General features: G+C 45.3%; 1 protein-coding gene across 2 annotated transcripts in view; it reads left to right on the top strand.

The window, feature by feature from the left end:
* Mob3b (MOB kinase activator 3B) overlaps positions 1-22354 on the top strand; it is a 196130-nt gene that overhangs the window by 154780 nt on the left and 18996 nt on the right. For both annotated transcript variants that reach the window (XM_087550195.1, NM_001108970.2), the window contains 1 exon segment: positions 3047-3249. In XM_087550195.1, coding sequence (XP_087406321.1) covers positions 3047-3249 — 203 coding nt within the window.

Genomic DNA, 22354 nt, shown 5'->3' with positions numbered 1-22354 from the left:
GGTGGTGGTGGTGGTGGTGGTGGTGGTGGTGGTGGTGGTGGTGGTGACGACGATGATGACAAATACCACTGCTCAGGGTATCACTGGGATTAAATGATATCAGACCCCTCCCCCCAGCTGTCTAATAGAATTGATACAGGATGCAAACTTTCAGAATCTACCAATGGGATGGTCATATGAGCCCTTGATAGCTGGGACCATCTCTTTCATTTCATTTCCACTGCCGGAGAAAGCTTATTTAAAACCTGTACACTAACCTGACCATCCAAAAGATAGAAGAAAAAGAGCAGTGGGCTAACATAATGCCCCAGCTACCTAACGGCTCTAAAACCTTTGTGATCGAATTTGGCTTCCCCAAATCTCTATGAATTTTGTATTCTCAGTCTCACGCTGAGAAAAGTCTCATCTTTAGCTTAGCTGAGGACTCCTGAGAATTCCAGGGTCCCTAGGGCTCCCAGCTTCTCCTTGGCTTGCAGGGCTGGGCTGAAAGTTCCCACTGTGGCGTGCACAGAGCTCTTCTTAGCTTGGACTGTTTATCTCTTCTGTTTTTGAAGAATAAATTACATGAAAGAAAAGAAATGGTGGAAGTCTGACCTGACATTGCAGCCAAAACCATCAGATTCCGAGACTGGGGTCCTTCCTGCTGGACTTAGATTAGCATCCTTGTGGATGGTCTCGGACCAGACTCTGTTTCTTCTGAAGTTGGCGTGTGGGGTGTGGGGACTGAGTTCTATGGACAAGAAGAATGTCACATCCAGAATTCACCATATCCCCTGACAGCTGATGAGGCTCTTCTTCCAGACTAGATCCAGAGGAATGAAAGGGGGAAGACCCCGGAAAGAGTCCTCCTCAGAAAATGACAGAACCTGCTGCTGCAGGGCTGCAGACTGCTTCACCTCAGCACCACAGGGCTTCAGCATCCTGGATGCACCTAGCCTTAGACTCAGATTAGGGAGGTCCAGATCCTCCTCCTGTCTGTCCACTAGGCTGTGTTGGGTAGTTACTTGCATTCGTTCACTCATCTTTGAAATAAAAACGATAATTTAAGGGCTGCTTTACAGATGCAGTCTGTTAGTCCACTTAAAGTGTGCGGCATTGGCTCTAAACACAGTAAGGACTCCACTCTCACACTTCATCCCAAGTCCATGATCTTCAGGCCTGGGCAGGGAAAGTGCTTTTCTCTACGTTGGTAAGCTGACCTGTTTCTGGGGTCACATCTAATGCTATGGACACTTTTTTATTGTTATTGTTATTTTGTGTTATTTTTCTGCCTTTCTCTCCATCACCCTTCATTTGCTTATTTGTGTCCCTGTCCTGTTAAAGAGTAATTGAATACTGTCTCTAACCAGGTCCAAATTGCAAAGATATCTATACTTTGGATTTTAGATTTTTGGCTGATTTACTTGAAATCCCAGCTCCACTGCTATGTAAAACTATAGCCTATGATCCAGAGCCTCTGTATTGCTCATCTATGAAATGGGAATAATAAACCTACTTCCCAGCCAAGTTGTAAAGATGGCGTCTTCAGCCTTCTGAAGCTCACCTCACTTGTCTTAGAGGGAGTCCAGTCACATATGTAGGACCCTCAAACTTTTTTGGAGGATTACACACCCTCTTTCAACATTTATCGGTATGTCAACGGCCCCTTTTCACCAGGGAAAAAACTCTAAAACCAAAATGGCTGCCCCAACCCTGCCTTTCCAATAGTTTACTTCCTCCCTAGATCCCAGAGTCCATTGCCCTATTGTTCACCCACTATGCTGTGCCCACATTCTCCCCGGGTCTGTTGAGTGCGATGACTTTAACCTTTGAGAAAAGCTGCTGTCTGTGCAGGGTCCTGGAGAGACAAATCCCTTCACAACCAACTGTCAGGCATCGTCCCTCACTCCTATTCTGCCCTGGAGAGGCAAGAATACCAGGAGATCTCCATACCAGAACAGCTCACAGCAGATAACTGACCCAGGTCCCTGTGGAGCTAAGAACAGCAAAACCCAGGATTCTGAGAACCTGGGGCATTCCCACGACACCACTCTACAGTGAACTGGAAGCTGGTGTTGTGTGTCTTTCCTGGACATGCAAATTTTCCTTTTAACAGTGGCTGTATACTGCTGACCTTGTGCAGAGATAGGGCCAGCCCCATTTATGAGCTAAGGCTATGTTCTAGGCGCTATAGGAAGATCTTATACATTGTGATACCCTCCCCCACCCTGCAAGGAAAGCCTTGCTCTGACCCCTACTTTACAGCTGAGAGACCAAAGGTTAAATAACTGGCCCTGGTCATACAGCAGGGGAAGGGGCAGAACAGGAATTCAAACAAAGTCTGTTTAACTTTGAAATCCATTACAACTGACTTCCGATTAAAGCAGGGTAAACAGTGAGAGTTTTAAGTAGCTCTTCGGGGAGGGAGAGGGGACGTGGGGTTGCTAGCCTGCTGCTTCCAGCCAGCTGGAAACTGCGGACATAGGAGAGGAGATCTGAGTGACTCTTCCAGCCACCTGTCCTTTCCCTGTCGTGAAAACACAGCCCCTCAACACCTACCTATCTGCCTCAAAGAGATGGAACAAAACGAGTGGTGAACTTGGAGTCTGAGTTTGCCCACCTTGGAGACGGCACCTGGGAAAAGCTCTCAGTCAAAATTCGCAAACAGGAAGCTTTGTAGGATGAGTCTAATGTAGAGAGATGTTTTGTCTTAGCAGCAGGAATTTTTCCAAAAAGTCAAATTAATCATTAACCTATTTTTAAAGGTTTACACAAAACTCCAGATTTCTGAAATAACCTTGAGAAATCCCAAGTTCTGATAACACTGAGTCTCCATCCCCCTCTGGCCACTGCTGGCTGGAGTCTAGCAGCTGCCCACTTGGATCTGGAAGTGGAACAACACTTTTTAATCTGCTACTGTCCTTTATCCCTTGGGTCCTATGCAGTAAGGAGTTCCAGTACCCCCTGCCCACCACAGTATTCCCCTGCCACCATTTTTCTTATTTTAGAGGTAAGGGGAAAAGCTCCTTCTTAGTAGTCTCATGCCTTTTTGGTTTTGTTGCTCTAGGCGTTCCCTTCCCAAAGAACTTCCTCCAGATCTGCAAGAAGATCCTGTGCCGTCTTTTTCGGGTGTTCGTCCACGTCTACATCCACCATTTTGACCGCGTCATTGTGATGGGTGCAGAGGCTCACGTCAACACCTGCTACAAACACTTCTATTACTTTGTCACAGAGATGAACCTCATAGACCGCAAGGAGCTGGAGCCCTTGGTAAGTGACTCTGAAGTGTGTTGCCATGCAGAGAGAGCCGCAGCACGTCCCCCCCTCCAGCCGTTAGCTGGGGGTAGGAGGGAGCTGCAGAAATGGGCAGGGTTCAGAGGTCAGCAAAGGTCCAGGGTATCTCAAAACATCCACTGCAACCAGATGAGTGTCTTAAGGTGTGCTCCAGGAACACATAATGTGGTGACATTATTCCTATATAATAGTTTGGGCCAGAGAAGCTAGCTTTAATGCTCAACTCCGAATCATTTTTTAAACTTCTTAGAAGCACTTCTTTGATCTATCGGTATTGGTCAGATGGTCAGAAATATTGATTTCCTTAGTAAATGAACATTTATCATCCACTGGATGTTGGCCGCTAGGCACTCAAAGTTAAATTAAACGTCTTACGACACAGAAGTAAGCTCTAAGGAAGGGTTTCTTGTCATGGGGACTTTGCTCTTTAGTGAATTCCCTGGGGTGAAGCCGTCATGGGTATATCAGAGTCTGGGATATTTGAGATTAAGCTCTTGCATTATTACACAGGTAAATGGAGTCTGCTTTTCTTATTTTTTAAAAGAGATTTATTTATTTTATTTTACAAGTGTGCATTATTTTGCCTGCATGTGTATTAGTGCTTGCAATGCCTGTTGAGGCCGAAAGAGGGTCTCAAATGCCCTGGAACTGGAGTTACGGACGGTTGTGAGCTGCCATGTTGGTGCTGGGAATGAAGCCTGAGTCCTCTAGAAGAAGAATAGGTGCTCTTAACCGCAGTGCTGTCCCTCCATCCCCTGCATTTATTTCCCTTATAAGTCCCTTTCACTGTTGGCTTGAGTATGTGCTTGAGAAATCAAGGACCCTCTGAACCTTTACAAGCAGTTGACTTTAATGCGGATGCTTGCTCCTGGCTATTTCCAAGGACACTAATGAGTACCTGTCTACCCAGTACAATATAGTGCTCTATTTGAAAACCATGCTTTTTTGTCCCTTGAAAGAGTTAAAGTACAGTTTTGCTAAATATAGTTGGCAAAGTAAGTTTTATCCGAGTCTTTTTTTGGGTAGTAACCAAAATACAGAGCCAGGATGTCTGCTCTGTTCCCTACCCTTCTTTCTTTGACTGAACGTCTGAAATCGTGTTTCATTATTATCTGGGTACCTGATGTCAACGGCTCACGTAAACTACCACTGAAAAGACATTGGTATAGGCACATATCCCCACGACAAGAGCTAAACCCAGCCGTGTGGAGAAGCAACAGATCAGGAAGGAACTAGAAGGAGCTGAGAAACAGGCACAGGGTAGACTCACTTGAAGGAATTCACACTTGAGGCTACTTTAGCTGTTAGCTTGCCTTGTGATCTGTGGTCGAATAGCTTAATGTGGGAGGTGATTGGCTGAGGGCTCTGGATTGGCTGGGTCATATTGGCTGCATGTGAACAACTCATAGGTAAACAATTTGCCACCTCAGGTATTAACTAGCTGTTGGCAAGGGGTAGGAGGGGTGGCGTTTCCCTTCCAGCGTTTGCAAGTTCCCAGGTGTTAAAGAAACAATATATATTATATTATAATATGTTATATATATATATATTAGTTATATACATGCTGTATCTATATCTATTAAAAAGATGTTGGTGAACTGCTGTTACCTTTAGGAGTTTAGTTCATGGTCTACAATTACGCCATGGAATGCACACCAAAGAGTTTACTTTGCGTACAGCTGAAATAGCTCTCACATCATTGGTTAAAGAATAGATGGTCTTCTTCATTTTCTTCCACACTGGGTATGTAGAAAGCTGCCAAGTTATCGCTGAGCCACGCCGTAGGACTCCTACAGAAAGAAACTGGGAAGGCGCCGATGGTGGGCCTGCTAGTCTTTTAGTTCTGTATAGAGACAGCTGAGTGTGAATGACCACTGCGAGAGTTAAAGGTTGTCCAAACAACTCCAGAGCGTTTAAACACTGGAAACAGTTGACAAAGCTAATCTCAGAAAATGTCAAGGACCCTGGAAAGAGATGGGAAAGACCAGCTGCTAAAGCCATGGAGTCCAGTTCCCATCAGGAGCCACGCCCAGGTAGACAGGAACGAGGTCCCCGAGGGCCACCAGAAGGATGAGCTCTGCCGGCCACTCACACTTTGGTTTTTCTGAGTTAACGCATAATAGGCCAGATGGCTAGGCCTGAGCGTCAAGTTCTTCTTTATGCACACAAGCATAGAGGCTATTGTGGGGCGAATCAGCAAGGAGAGAAAGCCTTTCTTTGCTATCAAAACCTCTCAGCTGCGTTGAGGAGAGGCCCGAGGAGCTGGAGCACCTGGTAGTGCCAGGAGCTGCCTTACAGTCCCGGCCTCACAACCAGGCCCTGAACAAGCTGGTATTCTACAGTGCGTCTCTTTGGGGGCCTGGAAGAAAAGCCTTGATTTTTATCCTAACTCGGAATTGCTAACCGTGAGAGTGACTAGAAAAGTATTGGGTTTTTCCCTCAAAGCTTGTATTTCTTCAACTCATTTTTAAAATTGAGTTTTTTTCTTCCCACATTTACATTTCATTCATTTTAGTGACAGGAAAATTAATTGTAATCGGTGGTAGTAGTGAGTCGTTGTAAAATAATTATGTGAAGTTATGCGTGTGCTTGTTTACACAAACTCAAACCTGTTAATCACAGGATTAGATGAAGTGACCGTTTCTAGGTTTAATGATTATATAATGGTCAAGCATGACGTGACTGTAATGGAAACACTCTGGCAATGTGCTCAGAAGGACTGCTACAGTTCCGGGCACGTCTAACTTTGCTACAGTTCTGAGCATGTTAACTTATCTACACGGACAGTTCCAGGCCAGCCAAGGCTCCGAGAAAGAGCACTGACTTCTCTTCCCGAGGACCACACTTTGGTTGTCAGCACCTTCGTGGCAGCTCACAGCTGTCCGTGACTCCAGTTCCAGGAAATTCGGCCACCTCTTCTGTCTTTTGTGGACACTAGGCATGCATATGGTGCACGGATTCATATGGGGGGGGGGGGGATACACGTAGAATAAAGTAATTTTTAAAACCCACATTAATTATATGGTGCCAGGCTCTGATACTTAGCATGCCCAGGAGTGCCGAGAGTGTCGCACTGGTGAACTGACACCGATGGCGCTACGTTCGTTGACATTGCTAGAGTAACTGACTCTGTGTCTAAGGTTGCAAAGTACGTATTACAATCAGAGCTGGCGCATCAAATCAATACATTTGCATTTGTCAAGTATTTTCTTATGTCTTTCTGTTGTTTTGGCAGGGGCCATGTTTGTTTAGGTTCGCATCTGTTCATGCATGTGCGTCTGCCTACGTGTGCGTATACGTGAGGAGAGCAGAGGACAACTGTGGGAGTCAGTTCTCTCCTTTTACCACAGGGCCCCAGGATAGGGTATGCGACTTGGTTAGCAGAGCCCTTTACCCACTGAGCCATCTCCCTGATCCAAAATAATATTTTAGATAGTCCAACTACTTTATGTGTTCAAAGCAGATTGTTCAGATGTTATGTTTTCTGTAAGGGAGATAAGTTTGGTGGAAACTTATAGTCTGGAAAATATGAAATAATGAGTAATTCATCTCTAGAGGATGGATTTGCCTTCAAATTCTGGTCATACGTTCTTTAGGGTGTGATGCAGCTAGAGGTCAAAGGGCAGCACTTGTTCATCAGTTTCCCTCAGAACAGCAGCATTCCCGGAAGTCCCTCAACCTTCAGCGGGCCAGTCCTGTTGGGAATTCCACAGTGTGGAACTCGGAGCCTTACCTGGTCTCCCCTCCATGCGTCCACCGTGGACAGCCACAGTCTTCTGTGTGAGGGCTCACCTGGTTGCACTGGAGTTGCCAACAGAGCGCCTGGTACGTGGATTTTCTGGAAGATCCAGGACCTCACAAGGGTAGGAGACTCAGGACCATACACAGACAACCTTAGACTCAACCCCAGGGCTCAAACCCCAAAGGTTCACTTCGAGTGTTGCAATCTTGAACAAGACACTCCGTTTCTCCAAGCTATCGGTTTCCTTACTCACAGAGTAAAGGTAATGGAACTGTAAAAAAAAAAAAATTAAATAGATCAGGCACACATTAAGTACTTATGAAATGTTAGCCATTAAGTCAGAAAATTAATTTACAGTAGTTAGCACTCAGTAAACGACCCTACCTTTCCCTTCCCTGGCTCTTGGGCCCCTATATCCATCCTAGTGATTCCTTAGGTTGCCTCACAGCAAAACATAGTTAATTGAATTTGCATCTGTCTATCCACCCCTTGGTGTTGTCAGTTCTGTGAGGGTGCATAGTAAATAAGGAGGTTGCCTGAATTGTCTGTGTGCTTGGTACATGATAAACACTTGAATTTTTTTTTAATTTCGGAAGAATAGTTTAAGTATGATATCTCCGTGTTCAAAAGGATTCCATAGGGCCAATCCTCCTTGATGCTACCCTTATTTCCGAACTGCAACTTAGCCATTCATATACTAGGGCTGAGACTTCAATCTGACTGGTTTATAATGGAGACTAAAAGCACATTAAGATGCAGAACAGTGAAGGGATGTGTTTAAACTTGAGACCTGATGGCTTAAGATGGGGTTACAACACCTAGCCATTCTCTGCTTCAGATCACAAATTGATTCAGCAAGGAAATGTTGAATGCTGTCATACTGCCTCGGTGTCCTAGTGCAGGCAGCCAGGCCTCTCCGTCTTAGCTCGTGTTCTAAACAAAAGCCTCCGTCTCCAGTGAACCAGGGGAGTCATCCATCCTGTCAGGCTTCTGAGTAGGAAATCAATTTGGCATTCATACACTGACTGGGAAGAAATCACCCTGGCCAACGCAGTGAAGGCCATCAGGACTGTCCGTCTCTAGAGCTTGCCTTTGTAGCCCTAGGTGAGACTGGCCACTCAGCATCTACCACCCAGCCAGCAGCCTGGGGACCCAGAGAAATGTGCCATTTAGCAAGGGGAGAGAGGCTGGTAGGATGACAAGATAAGCCATCTTTCATGCACAGCTGCTGAAGATGACCAAATTCAAGCAAGTTCACACTGGGAGGAAAGGAAGCCCAAGTGATTGCTGGCAATTGGAAAATGGACCAGGCCCTTATTAAATAAGGAGATTGCTGTCCGCCCCGGCTGCCTGGGAGTCAGCTGACAGAATCGATCTACTCAGAATTATCATTAGCAAGCACAAATAGCAAGTGCTGTGTTTTGATAGCCTTTCACTAAAACCAAAAGCAAACTGCAGAGAGGGCTGTTAGCACTGTCCAAGCTGTGAGTGAAGGGCTGATGGGGCTACTGTCAGAGACTGGTGAAGGACTGGAGGGAACTAGTCCACCCTACTGTGCTGCTGACCCCTGAATGACCTAGCCCAAGGCCTTCCTAGACTCTCACTATCTATAAAGAGCATCCTGGGGGTGCTAAAAGCAGAGGTTAGCCCAGGTCAGGAGATCCTCAGTTAAGACAGGAGGGTTGTCCACACACCTCCTGTATCATAATCTCTTGGGGGTGGTATTTTGAAACACCCTATATGAGCCTGGTCCTGGCTACATGGATTACACTGTTGAAATCAGTATTTAATTCCAATCTGTCCCTCTCTCCGACTGCATTGTGTAGAGGATTCAGCTGAAAAATCTTGCTAAAGCACAAATTCTGACTCTGTGGGTCTGACAGGATGGGACAGGAGAATGCCTACATGGAGTTTGTGGGACAGCTTGGTACACGTTAGTTTCCTCTTTTTACCATCTGAGGTTCTGAGATCAAAACTCAGGATGTCAGCTTTGTGGCAGGCACCCTTACCTGCTGAGCCATCTCACTGGTCTTGCCACCAAGCTCTTCACCGTCTCTCCTTACTGTGTCAGTCCATCCGTTAGGTAGGTGCCCAGCTGCCCAAGGACTGCTCATAGTTTTCAGCACCAAAACTACCACATTAACATAGGAGCTTTGAGAGACAATGTGACCAAGGTTGTAGAAAGCCTAATCATAAATCCTCTGGGCTCAAGCGTGGACCGACCTTGTATTCCCCTAGGAGGTGGCCAGCCCAGGCCTGCCCTTCTCTTGGAAAAGCCTTGGGGAGTCCAGTAGACAAGGCTGGCCTGCCACACAGGATCAGGTCAGCCTCGTGAAAAGAGGCAGAGCTTTTCTCGTGAGCCAAGTTACTCCCTGAATAGCTGGCATTGAAGAGCCATTGTGGGGCTTTTGAAAGGATCTTTTCTTTCTGAGCATCATCTGGATAGAAGCCTCCAGACGGCCGCTTGTCAGGCGGGTTCCATGACTCCCAGCCAAGTGGCTCGACCTTGAACACAGCCACTGGAGAAGAAAGAGCTGCAGCCTGCAGTCTGGCCTATGTAGTGACATTTCCAGTCTCACGTTACCGCATTACTTATTTGACCCTGCATGAGGCTTGTAATGCCTCTGGGTCTCAGTTTCCCTATCTTGATCTCTAGAGTGCTTGAATGGACTGAGATTCTGATCTTTTGCCCTGTATATTACCAGGTTTGTCATCTTTTGTCCAAGATGACTTTCCATCTTTGTTTAGAGAGGTCATCCCACCTGGAGGCTTATCATAGCAGCAGAGAGATGTCCTTGGCCCAGAGAAAAGCTGAGTCTGCATTCACAAGACGTACTTTGCTAATTCAGATGATACTCGTGTATATGTGTATGAGAGAGAGAGAGAGAGAGAAAGAGAGAGAGAGAGAGAGAGAGAGAGAGAGAGAGAGAGAGAAGAATGACATCAGTTGGTGCCTGTTCACAGCTACCCAATGCCAAGGGGTGATCCAGAGATCATTTGAAGACCTTTGGCAGACTCTGTGTGTCTTTGAAAAATAGCAAAGAATTATGGTCAACTAATTGCATTATGCGAAGTCAGCCACGCATCTTTACTCAACTTGTTTATCCTTCCCTATTGAGGTGTCCTGGGAGCTTTGGGTTTTGGTGTATAGGATGGTAGGCTCTTAGTTGCTCTTGGGAGGCAGGGGATGTCACATTGTTTTGTTTTTAATGGAGTCAAGGGTGAGATGTGATCTGATTTATTTTATGCCCTACTTCATTTTGTTAGAGTTAAAATGATGCAAACTGAAGAATCGTCAGCATATGGTATTCAGTAATAGAAACAAGATTTAAAGCCGCGCTCCAGAATCACTAATAATCCTATGTCCATCAAGGAAAAAGGAAATACAACAAGAAGTGTCAGCGGTGATTCTCTCATTGTTATTTGTTTTGAAAGACTTGGGCTTGGTTTTGAGGGAGGTTTTTGGTTTTGGTTTTGACACAGGGTCTTACTATGTAACCTAGGCTGCCCTGGAACTCAGGGTCTTCCTGCCTCGACCTGTCATGTGCTTAAACTATTGGCATAGGCAGATAGCAGCTCAGCGACAGTAATTTGTCTCTCTTTTTTTTTTTTTTTTGGTTCTTTTTTTTTGGAGCTGGGGACCGAACCCAGGGCCTTGCGCTTCCTAGGCAAGCGCTCTACCACTGAGCTAAATCCCCAACCCCAGTAATTTGTCTCTTAATGGAATTACAGAAAATGCTACATTTTTTATGCTTAACCCCTTGAATATTTCAGGCTTTCAATCACAAATAATTTGTGTAATCGGAAAAAAAAATCAAGTCTTATGTCATAAAAGGCCTTACCACCAAAGACTAAAGCTTCTCACAGCCTCTCTGCCAAGGACCAAGACTTGGCCTCTCTCCTAGCTGGCCACTCACATTAATTAAAATTAAATGAAAATAAAAGGTTCAGATTCCTCCTCTTGGTCTGAAAAGACCTCTGTTGTTTTCCAACTTCAGGTTTTAAAGAGAACAAAAGGGATTTGTTGGAAGCGATTCATCTAAATCATGGAATAACTCCTACAGATGTCACTTAGCAAATGTAAGCTTGTGTGTGCAATAACTACAGAAACTTTGCTGAAATTATTCTTTGTTGCCATTAATTTTTATCCCTCTTTTCTAAGGTATTAATAAAGCAAAGAATCAGAAGTGACTAAGGATGTCGTCTCTACCCTGGTGTCAGTCAGATCCACATTTTACCATTTTCCTTCTTCCTGCAGGGGCCATGCTCAGCCCGCCTCACAGTACTCCTATCTCTGATTGGCCCATTCTTTGTATGGACTGATGATATTCTAATCACAGCAAATTCTCTGTATTTAACCCAAAGTCTCTCTCTCTCTCTTTTTTTTTTAAACATTAATACAGTCCTGTGATTATTTTAATTTTAACTTGTGATCCCATCTGCTTCTCAACCACTAATGGTCTTCTAGTTCTGTAAATCTACCCAATCCATGACAGCAGCCTGCCGGTGCCTGGAATCCCGTGCCCTACTACCAGTGTTCTCTGGGTAGCCATGGTTTATCAACTACTTTAGATTTGAGCTAAGAAAGAGTACCTTCTACGCCATCCAATAAACATTTATCAGCTATAATATGTATCGAAACCAAGGGTTCCTCTCTTCTAGGAAGTACCTAAGTCGTAGTTGGCCTCTCTTCATGGTTACTCACATTAAAAAGATAACGAAGGGTTCCTCTGGGTTCCATTGTGACTTATTATAATACCTCTCAAAGTGCATTTCCCAGAAGCTCTAGATCTAAGTAAGGGATGTCAAGTGTTATTATGGAAAAAGGAGGTTCCATAGTGAGCTGTAGCGAACTGTTTACGGGGCGGGTCGGGCTCTTTTAATGCACTAGCATGCATGGTGCTCAGCACAGAGCACCGTGTGGGTCCAAGGCTCCTGGAAGACCCCTTGGGGAATGCTAACTCTGCTGTCTTATGTGATCTAACAGCTACTGAATGTTGGTTAATGGGCCTTTTAAACAGACAAACAGCTGCAAGTCGGACACCAAGCCCAACATAGAAGAATAATAAACACGATATATATTCATTCTTTAAGAAAAAATCACAAGAGCTGGCCTCCTGAGATTTTTCAGTTAGAGTCTTCTCTTTGTAGTTCAGACTGCCCTGGAACTCATGATCCTTCTGCCTCCGCCTCTTGAGTACTAGGATTATGTATCCAGTTTGCTCTGGTTGCCTTTCTGTTCCTGTAATAACAAACACTGTGGCCCAAAGCAACTTAGGAAGAAAGGGGGATATTACATTTACACTTCCTAATAACCATCTATGACTGAGGGAAATTGGGATAAGAACTCAAAGCAGGAACCTTGAAGCAAGAACTGAAAAACACCATGCAGGAATGGAACTGGCAACTTACTCGTTCACTCCCCCTGACTCAAATTTAGCTAGACAGCCCAGACCCACATGCCTAGGGGAGGTGCTGCCCACAGTGTGCTGGGTCCTCCCATATTAATTATTAATCAATAATCATGGGCAACAGGCCAATCTGATCTGAGCGATGTCTCAACTGAGACTCTTCAGGTGACTTGTGATTGTGTCAAGTTGACAGATAAACCTAACCAGGACAGGCTAGAAGCTCATGGTTTTAAAGAGCAATGTTCTTTAATTTGTGGCTTTAGATGCTTTCTTAGTTAGGGTTTCCATTGCTGTAAAGAGACACCATGACCAAGGCAACTTTTTTTTTTTTAAATAAGGTTTCTTTATTTTTAAGAGCACTGGTGTTTTGCCTGCATGCATGACTGTGTATAGGTTCCAGATCCCCCAGAACTGGAGTTACAGACAGCTGTGAGCCACCATGTGGGTGCTGGGAATTGAACCTGGGTCCTCTGGAAGAACAGCCAGTGCTCTTACCCACTGAGCCATCTCTCCAGCCTCCAAGGCAACTCTTATAGTGGACAACATTTAATAGAGGCTGGCTTACCGATTCTGAGGTTCAGTCCATTATCATCAGGGCAGGAGGCATGCCACTGGCCAGGCAAGCATGCTGGAGGAGCTGAGAGTTCTACACCTTGTTCCGAAGGCAAACAGGAGAAACCTGGCTCCCACACAGCTACCAGGAGGGTCTCAAAGCCCACCCGCATAGTGACACACTTCCTCCAACAAGGCCACACCTACTCCAACAAGGCCATTCCTCCCAATAGTGCCAATTCACGGGGCTAAGCATATTCAAACCACCACGGATGCTATCAAGAACATAGCAGTTGCCAGCCATTGGTGACGTTAGCTGAAATCAAAGGGAAAGATTCAAAATAAATTCTTTATCGAAACACCTACCTTTATCTCAAGGGCTCAGAGGTCATATGTGTCTAGCCATGAATGTCACGGCAATGAAACGGTCAGTCAGGCATCAGTGACCCCGAGCTCCAGTCCTCAAGACTAATCTCTCCCTATACAATGGCTGTCAGATGTGTCCCAAACTGTCCCTTTGCTGCCTCACTGAGCCATCTCCATTTAGTTTCTTAAGCTCCAGATACAGTCTGTTTGTTTTTGCTGAGCCACTTCTCTCCGAGTTTGTGGATAAAACTCAAAAGCATGTGCTCAGCATTTCTCCCTGGGTTTTCCATCAGATCTTCTATGTCAGGGAAGCGCTCAAAGTATTAGGAGTTCTGGGATATCAAATAGTTATTGCTTTCTTATTTTTGCTGCGGTCTTCGGTGTTGGAAGTCTCCACAGACGTCAGTCACAGCAGGGATTAACTCATCATCCTCAACATTTATATGAAAATGGAACCGGCAGTGTGGCTCCGTGCCCATCCACAAGCCTGCCAAATGCTGGCTGTTCCGTGTGATCTGGACTAGTTCGAATTTCCCAGCCAGATAAGACTAGATTGTTTGGCTCGAAAAGTGTCGAGTGAATATTAACTTGGGACTTGAATGAATAAAGGCTTTACTTAGGGAAATACAACTCTGGATCTTCAGCTGTCCCTGCCCCCACTGTGATAAAACCCCAAAGATAAGTCTACAGTTCTCCTCTAACCTAGGGACTACCGTGGGCCCACTTACGTGATCTGAGGACCTCTTCCCATGGAGTAATAGTAAACATAAAGGTCAAATATACGTCAACCACTGCATAGGACTAGAACACGATACTTTCCTATCCTAGCTCTGCCACATTAGTATGAATTGATTTCTATTACACTATGACTGTTAGCTGGAAAAATAAAGAAAAAACAATAAATGCATGCAGTTGTATTTGGACGAAGGAAGAGATGTGTAATCACTCCAAAAAGAATTTCTGAGTCCTTTGTAGAAGTTAGGTCTGGTTCTTCCTCCCAGCCCCATGCTCCCAGAAAAAAGACTCAGACTTAAAATATATTTATAAATACCTTGGCCACATAGCTAGGTTCTTCTCTGACTACATTTTGTCACGTGGTTGATCACCCGTGCTCAGTACCATGCATCTGTCTCATCACATCATCCCGGGAGGATATTCCCCTGCATGGCTCTATCCCAGAATTCCCTCTGCCTCCCAGATGCCCCACCTCTTATTTCATGCCTATGCCATAGGCCATCAGATTTATTATTGACAGATGCCACATCCACACAGACGTAAGATATCCTCTCTACAGTCCTTTGAATGGGCCACATGCCTTCACCTGTGGGTTGTTATACACACAGGTCACATCCTACCCGAGTCCTATTCATTCTACAGGTCTTGGTTTAATTGTCACCTCCCTGGGGACAACTGTTCTTCCCTTTATGGAGCAACCAAGACAAAGGCACCTCCGTGAGTTATTAAATCTAGCTCACACTTTTGCTCCGTCATTTAAAGAGAGAACTATGGGGATGTATTTTTAAACTGTCACAAATATTAAAATTTGTAAGCCAGGACATGCGCCTTTGACCCTTACATTTCGTTTCTGCCCCCATTGAGCTCATTGCTTAAGCAATCCTCTGGCTCAGTGAGAACTCTCATTGTGTCACTGTGGAAAGAAAGAAGCTACCACTGTCTCACTCCCCATGCCATCTGCAGTAGCCTGCTCTGCACCCCAGAAGGCAGCTCTTCCTTCTCAAGTAGGATCCTGCAGGCTTGCATACTCACCTGTGATGCACACAAGGCAGCGGATGCTGTGAAAATACACTGCTAGCTCTCGCTTTTCTGTGGATCTTTAAACGCGCTGAGCAGAGGAAACCAGACACCCAAAGTACATGGCGTTTGAGTCTATTTGCATCAAATTCCAGAACAGTCTAATGCGGAGTGTCAGGTCTCAGATCGGTGGTTGGCCGGGGCCACAGCTGGACCCCGTGGGGGTTGACTGCAAAGACATAACAGAACGTTGAAGTATGATGGAAATGTTTTAATTGTGGCATGTTTACAGGGAGCAAACATCTGTCAAAACTCATCAAACCCTACGTTTAAATAGAAGCATTTTACTGTAGATAAAATGTGCCTGAATCAATTTTATTTTAAGAATATACTTGGTAAATGCATCCAACATGTTTTAAGGCTTCAGTCTTCGCAAGAACAATGTTTTGACAGGCCTCTGCCCAGAGATTTTGACTTCCTTGACTCCTGGGTGGTTAGCAAGACTAACAGGAGAGTAAATGCTTCTCCCTAAGGGACAATTAGACACCTCCCCCCTTTGTTTTGTTACAATAAAAAAAATAGTTTATGTGTTAGACAAATGCACAAGAAGCCCTCTGGCAGTGAAGCCCCTAGTGTTTTTCAGCTTTAGATCCTTGAGTATATGCATATTTCAGAGCTAAAAACAGACACTATGGGCCGGTCCTATGGCCGCTAGCTAGAAAGGCCTCCGTGGGCAGCTTCAGAAGGTGCTAAATTCTGGTCCGGGCTCTCATCACCTCAGTTCTCTGTCCAGCCCCCATGCATGCCATAAGTGAGGATTATATCCCCAAGACTCGGGTCCTCAGTGCCCGCCCACCACATCTGCACCAGGTGTGCGGGCAGGTGTTTACAGGTGCGTTTTCCCTGTGCCCCTGGCAGGAGCCATGAGTAGTCGTAAACCTCTCTACTGCACATCGCCTGGGAATATCTCCAATTTCTCAGGTCAGTTAAAGTAGAGCCCTCCCGTTGGCTCTTGTGGAGCCTCAAGGGTGAGCATCGGGGAGACTGACAATGGGGAGTTTATAAAGGATGGATGTGGGGGGGCCCACTGTTAAAAATGCCAATGCAGTGAGTGGGCCAGAGACGGGGCTCATAATGTGCGTCCTCCTCCATCTTTTTTTTTTTTTTTTTGAGGGAGAGTCTGTCACTAAACTTGGAACTTACCCATTTGTCTAAACAGACTAAGTCCCCAGAACCTGCCTGTCTTCTGGTATCTTCGCTCCTATTCCCAACCTATGTTACGCTTATAAATCAAGCACTCTACCAACTGAAACACCTCCCTCAGCACCACCATGGAAGGTTCGGAACTCCCTATCCTCCTGCCCCCACCTCCCAAGTGCTGGGATTATAGGCTTGCGCTACTGTGCCCAAGTTATATTTCGCTGGAGATTGAACCCAGGGCTTCGTGTCTGCCATGCAAGCACTCTACCAACTATCTACATCGCGAGTCATGATTCTGTATTTCCAGTAGCTCCTATGTCCTTGTAGTGCTGATAATTCATGCATCTCACTCTGAAACTTGTAACAACTATTCCCAAGTCCTGTAGAACTCAGCAAGATACCTGAGCGTGAGGATGGCCTCTTCACATTTAAAAAGAGAATATCTGGCCCCATTTCTCTGGTCTTCAAGCTCAGATTTCCTTTCCCATTCTCTCTTCTCTCAGATTCAACTGACACTCATTACCTATGCGACTGGAGTTTCTGTCAGCTTATGCTGACACAGTTATCATTAGATTACTACCAGCCATCCTCAGGCCTCAAAGCTTCTGGCCTTGAAGTTAAGAGAGCACGCAGGGCCAGGCTCTATCATTGGCCTGAACCTTTGTACCCTGTGCACATCTGAATGATCCTACGTTATCTTCTGGTAAAATAATGGGAGAGTAGGGGATATATAAGAGCCGGAATTTTTTTTTAAAGGTTGAAAGGCTGTGGATTGTCATTCTCTAGACTCGTTACAACCATTGTCCTTGTTAACTGTAGTTACCTACACTGGCCCACCCAAGACCAACCCTATAACAATCAGTTGAGCAAGGACTCACTAGACCCTCCTCTTAGCCTCTGAACTATTATTAACTATTGATAGATTCTGAGAGAGGAGGAAGCGCTGTCTTTCATCGTGTACCCATTGTTGAGCCCACCGGGCTCCAATAAATAGTTCCAAACCCGTAGTCACACAGATGGCAGATGGCCCTGGTTGTTCTCAGTGGGTCACAAACAGAATGAATAGATGTGATCAGGAGAGAGAGATTTGGGAGGAGGCCCGTGAAAGCAGTCTGATGTGTTGTATGCATGCCCGAAACTTCAAAAATAATTAAAAATATTTTCATATGGTAGAGTGCTGAGTTAATTTTCTATTGCTGTGATAACAACACCGTGACCAAGGCAACTTATAAGTGAAAGGGTTTAATTTGGCTTACAGTTTCAGAAGATTAGAGTTAGGTGGAGCGAAGAACAGCTAAGAGCTCAGACCTTGGTCCACAACCATGAGGCAAAGAGGGGAAGCATGGGAAAAAAGCCCAGCCCCAGTGACATGCTTCTTCCAACAAGGCCACACCTACTCCAACAAGGCCACACCTACTCCAACAAGGCCACACCTACTCCAACAAGGCCACACCTACTCCAACAAGGCCACACTTCCTAATGCTTCCCAAATAGTTCCACCAACTGGGGACCAAGCACTGAAACGTGCAAGTCTATAGGTGCCACTCTCAATCAAGCTCCCATAAAGATCAAACCATGGCTCTTAAAACACATACCCTATACTGTATGAAGCCCGAGTCCTCCTCTCTTGTTAGAGCAGACATGCTCTTGTATTAATTCATGGACTCTATGTAGGCTCGCATTAGGAGAAATAGTTCCTGTTGCTACAATAATTTGTAAATCACAAATAGGGTTGGGGAAGGAAGACCTAGATTCCCTCTGGTTCAAACACCACGATGGCACAGGCTGTCACTGCCTCTCAGTATACCTTTTCCCAGGGCAACTCCCACTCGAGTCTTCACTGTGGACAGAGGCCCATTGTTTCCAAACCAAAGGAAATCACGACTGCAATAGTTTATGTGAATGTTCCAGAAGCTTAGCTAGCAGCCACTCATTAAGGTCGTCATTCTATTTTTAAATCTCAGACCGACTTCCCTTCTAGGAATGACAGTTTGCTTAGGAGCCATCCATTTCCACACTTACTTTAAAAGGGCCTTGGTTGGCACAAAGAGTTCTCTCCCATTACAATTTGGCGATGCATGGCTGGTATCTGTACTTACAAGGTTTATCTTGAAAGCCCATAGGTTCTAAAATGATTGTGCATGTGTGCATGCGTGTGTCTGTGTGTGTGTACACATGTGTGTGCACATGTGTGCTCGCGAGTGTGAATGCATGCATGTGTGTGTATTTGTGTATGCATGCGTATGTGTGTGTGCGCACGTGTGTGTGTGTGTGTGTGTGTGTGTGTGTGTGTGTGTGTGTTACGGAGACAAGAGACAGAGATGACTGGGTGCACAGGGTTTAGATGAAGCAGCCGTGACAATGGCCATTTGATTGAGTTACACCTACTGCACATCATGCTGTTTCATACTTAAACCCCATTGCTGGTCTGCAGTGACTGTACTGCTGCTGACACAGAGGACAAGGAGCACACTGTTCCATTGTCATCAGCTTCCCTTAAGCCCAGTGTCATTGCTGGTTGGCGAGAAGAGAGTTGGCCCCATCACTGCCAGGCCCAGGCCATAAGCAGCTGCTGTTGCTGTATATACTCCAAAGAGTAGAGCCTCAGGAGCCCTGCGCACCACCCCTGCCCTGAGGAGCCGGTGGAAATTACCAGACAAATCAAAGCACATGCTGAGGGATTTTATCTTATTAATCTTTGGAAAACATTAGCAAATAGGATTAGAGGAAGATGTTTGGCCATACCCATGCTCAGCTTTAATTTTACAGCGTCTGGATTGGAGAGGACTTTCACTAAGGTTAGTGTAGTACGGACTCCCTTCCTCCAGGTTGCAGCAGCCTCTGCGCATGCGCTGCAGAGGACTCTTACTAGATGCTCAGGGCTGCAGATATTGTCGTCTGGTGTCACCAACGTGAGTTGTAACAGGTTCTCTTCAGCATAATTATTCAGGTTTCCTTCTCTGCTGCGAAAAGTGCTTGGTGTTTTGCATTCCAAGTTTTAGAATTCTTGAAAAGATTTCTAAGACTGGAAACAATAATAGAGGGGATTGAATTATTAGAACATGGGTGTTTTCTTGAAATGTGCATATACATAAACACATATACATATACCACATACAAATCACACATGTCACTTACACATACACACACACACACACACACACACACACACACACATCTTTTAGCAATAAAGCTTCTAATCTTTAAAAGCTCCTTTTCTGGAAATCGTTGTTGTTTTCCTAATAAAATTTTACATAAAATATTTACAAAAGCCTTATAATTTTTAATTAATACATATTTTGATTGTTTTGAAATAGAGTATGCATCAGATAATGTTTAGCACCTTAACCACTTTCAAGCGTCTAGCTCAGAGTAATTAATTACACTCACTGTTCACACTCATGGCCGCCATACCCTTCTCCACACCTTGTTTTAAAATCAGTAGGCTTCTTTGTGTATTAGTGTGTGTGTTTGTGTATTGTGTGTGCCATGTATATGTTCATCTGGATGTGTGCACATGTGTGTGGGTACATGTGTGCATGTGGAAGACAGACATTGATGATGGTGTCCTCCTTTACCTCTTCCCTTTGCTTTTGTAGTTACTTTACACATACGAGTATTTTTCCTTTATGTATATGTACCAACTGTGTGTCTGGTGCCTTCAGAGGACAGAAGAGGGCATCAAAATCACTCAGAATTGGAGTCGTAGGTGATTTTGAATCATAATATAGATGCTGGAAATTGAACCCGGTTCCCCTGGAAAAGCAGGGAGTGCTCTCAACGCTGAGTCGTGTCTCCAACCCCAGCCTCAGTCCCACCACCATATCTTTTGAAACAGGATTTCCACTGAACCTTGAGTGCCAGGTTCTCATTGATTCTGCTGGACTGGCTGGCCCAGTGAACTACTTGTATCTATGCCAGCCCTTCCATATCTGGAGTTACAAGACTCCACCACCATACCCAGACGTGTACATGGGCCCTGGGGGTCTGAACTCAGGTCTTCACGCTCTCACAGAGGGCACTTTGCTGATTGAGCCATCTGCCAAGTGGCCTCAAGGCTTAAGGTAGTGCACCCTTAACAATCCTAGCACTTAGGAGCCAGAGGCAGGAGGATGGAGCTTTCAACAAAAGCAATCAGTGATTTATGGCTTTATTGCTCTTGCAGGGGAATGAGGCATGAAGAAACGGGCAAAGGGGAAGAGAGGAGAAGGTCTTTTCTTTCTCTCCTAAACTGAAACAGTTGGTACAGCCAGCTTTCTCTCCTTGGTGGGCAGTAAAACAGGGTGAACTCAATAACACGCACTGTTCCCCTATCCCTAACAAGTTAAGCTTCTTCCTTTGTAATATCACAAAATTTATGTTTCTTTCATGAAAAACTAGTTTCAGAGTTCATTAATGATGAGTCCGACCTTTGCCACACTCTCAGAGCCATGGGTGCCTATGTGCCACAAACACGTGTAGGTCATTCTGTCCCTGCTTCTGATGTGTGTTCCTGCAGGGACAGCTTCATTGGTCTCTGCAGCCAAGAGGACTGTTTGGATATCTCTTGATGAACCACTTTTGAAAAGATAAGTTGGACATCCACTAATCTGTGGACTTTAAAACCACAAGGTCTCCCCAGGGATGGTAGTGACATAGTATACGGTTTGGGCAATGAACTTCTGGGGTGGGCTACATGCTTCTGGGCCCCATGGTCTCGCTCTCCACTCATTCTGCCATTGAAGTGCGGATGTGGTCACAACACAACACAGAATACCTGGGTGTGATTGGGTTCTCAGGAAACCTGATTCGTGAACATTAACATTTGGGTTCTAGGGGCTGGAGAGATGGCTTAGCAGTTGACAGTTCCTTCTGTTCTTTGAGAGGACTTGTTCTGCTCCAATACCTACATGACAACTCAAAACTGTCTAACTCGAGTTCCAGGATCTGGCCTCCAAGGACACTGCGCGCGCGCGCACGCACACACACACACACACACACACACACACACACACATACACACACAGAGAGAGAGAGAGAGAATGCATTTATATGAACATAGACAAAGTACTTTTACACAGAAAAATTAATCTTTTAAATATTTGAATTTCATATGATAATCACACGCTGTGAATTTGTTCTTTAATTTTTTGAACAGTATTTGAAAATACAAACAGCATCCTTAGATTGTAGGACATATAAAAGCAGGCATGGACTGGATTTGGGCCACACATTGTATTCTTCTGGTCCCCGTTGTAGAGGGAAAACAGGTTTCCAAGGTCTGTCCACAATATGTGAATGATCTGGGCTTAAAATCTAGCCCTGCCAAGAATTAACCACGTAACCTCAGACAAGACACTAACCTCTCCAAGCTCAGCCTCTCTATAAAAATAGCTCAGCAGCCGCCTACAGGGAAGAGAGTCTGTGCCCAAAAAGTGGGCAAAATGGTGACTTGCTCCAAAGGGCCCCAGGGCAGAGACTGCTCCGAGGTCAAAGCACTTGCTATTCAAGTGTGAAGACCGAAGTTTAGATTAGGACCCACATGAAGTTGGGGCGGGCATGGTAGCCAGCTGTAACCCCAGCACCCTGGAGGCAGAGGTGAAAACAGGGACCTATGGAGTAGGCTGTCTATCCTCGCTAGCAAAACTGCATGCTCTGGATTCAGCTCTGATATGTAATAATGTGGTGAACGAATAAGGAAACCTCAGGCATGCACGCATGTGCAAAACATAGGTGCATCCACACCAACACACCACACATATAAACACAGGAAAAAGGCTCCCAAAAGAAACCAAAAGATGCCGTTCTGCAGGAGCTGGGGACATTGCACAGGGAGTCCCCGACTTGGGGTTTCAATTAGAATTTTTGTGATCTCCTGGTAGAAAGCATACTTGGAATTGTGAGGTTTGGTCTTCTTTCAGGTTGGTGATAGGATATTCTCTTTTGAGGTTAGGCAGCAGAGGGAGCCTCAAGTCTGTGCGAGCATGTGTGTACTTGTGTGCATGTGTGTAGCCGTGCACACAGCCCTCCCCTTCAACGCACTGTGCTGCTAGTCCAGATGTTCAGTAGGTCAGGTGTG

This window comes from Rattus norvegicus, chromosome 5 (assembly GCF_021556685.1).
Source record: "Rattus norvegicus strain SHRSP/BbbUtx chromosome 5, alternate assembly SHRSP_T2T, whole genome shotgun sequence".
In the NCBI taxonomy this organism is placed as follows: domain Eukaryota; kingdom Metazoa; phylum Chordata; class Mammalia; order Rodentia; family Muridae; genus Rattus; species Rattus norvegicus.
The sequence above is the reverse complement of the archived record's forward strand: the minus strand, read 5'-3'. Positions and strand labels throughout refer to the sequence as shown.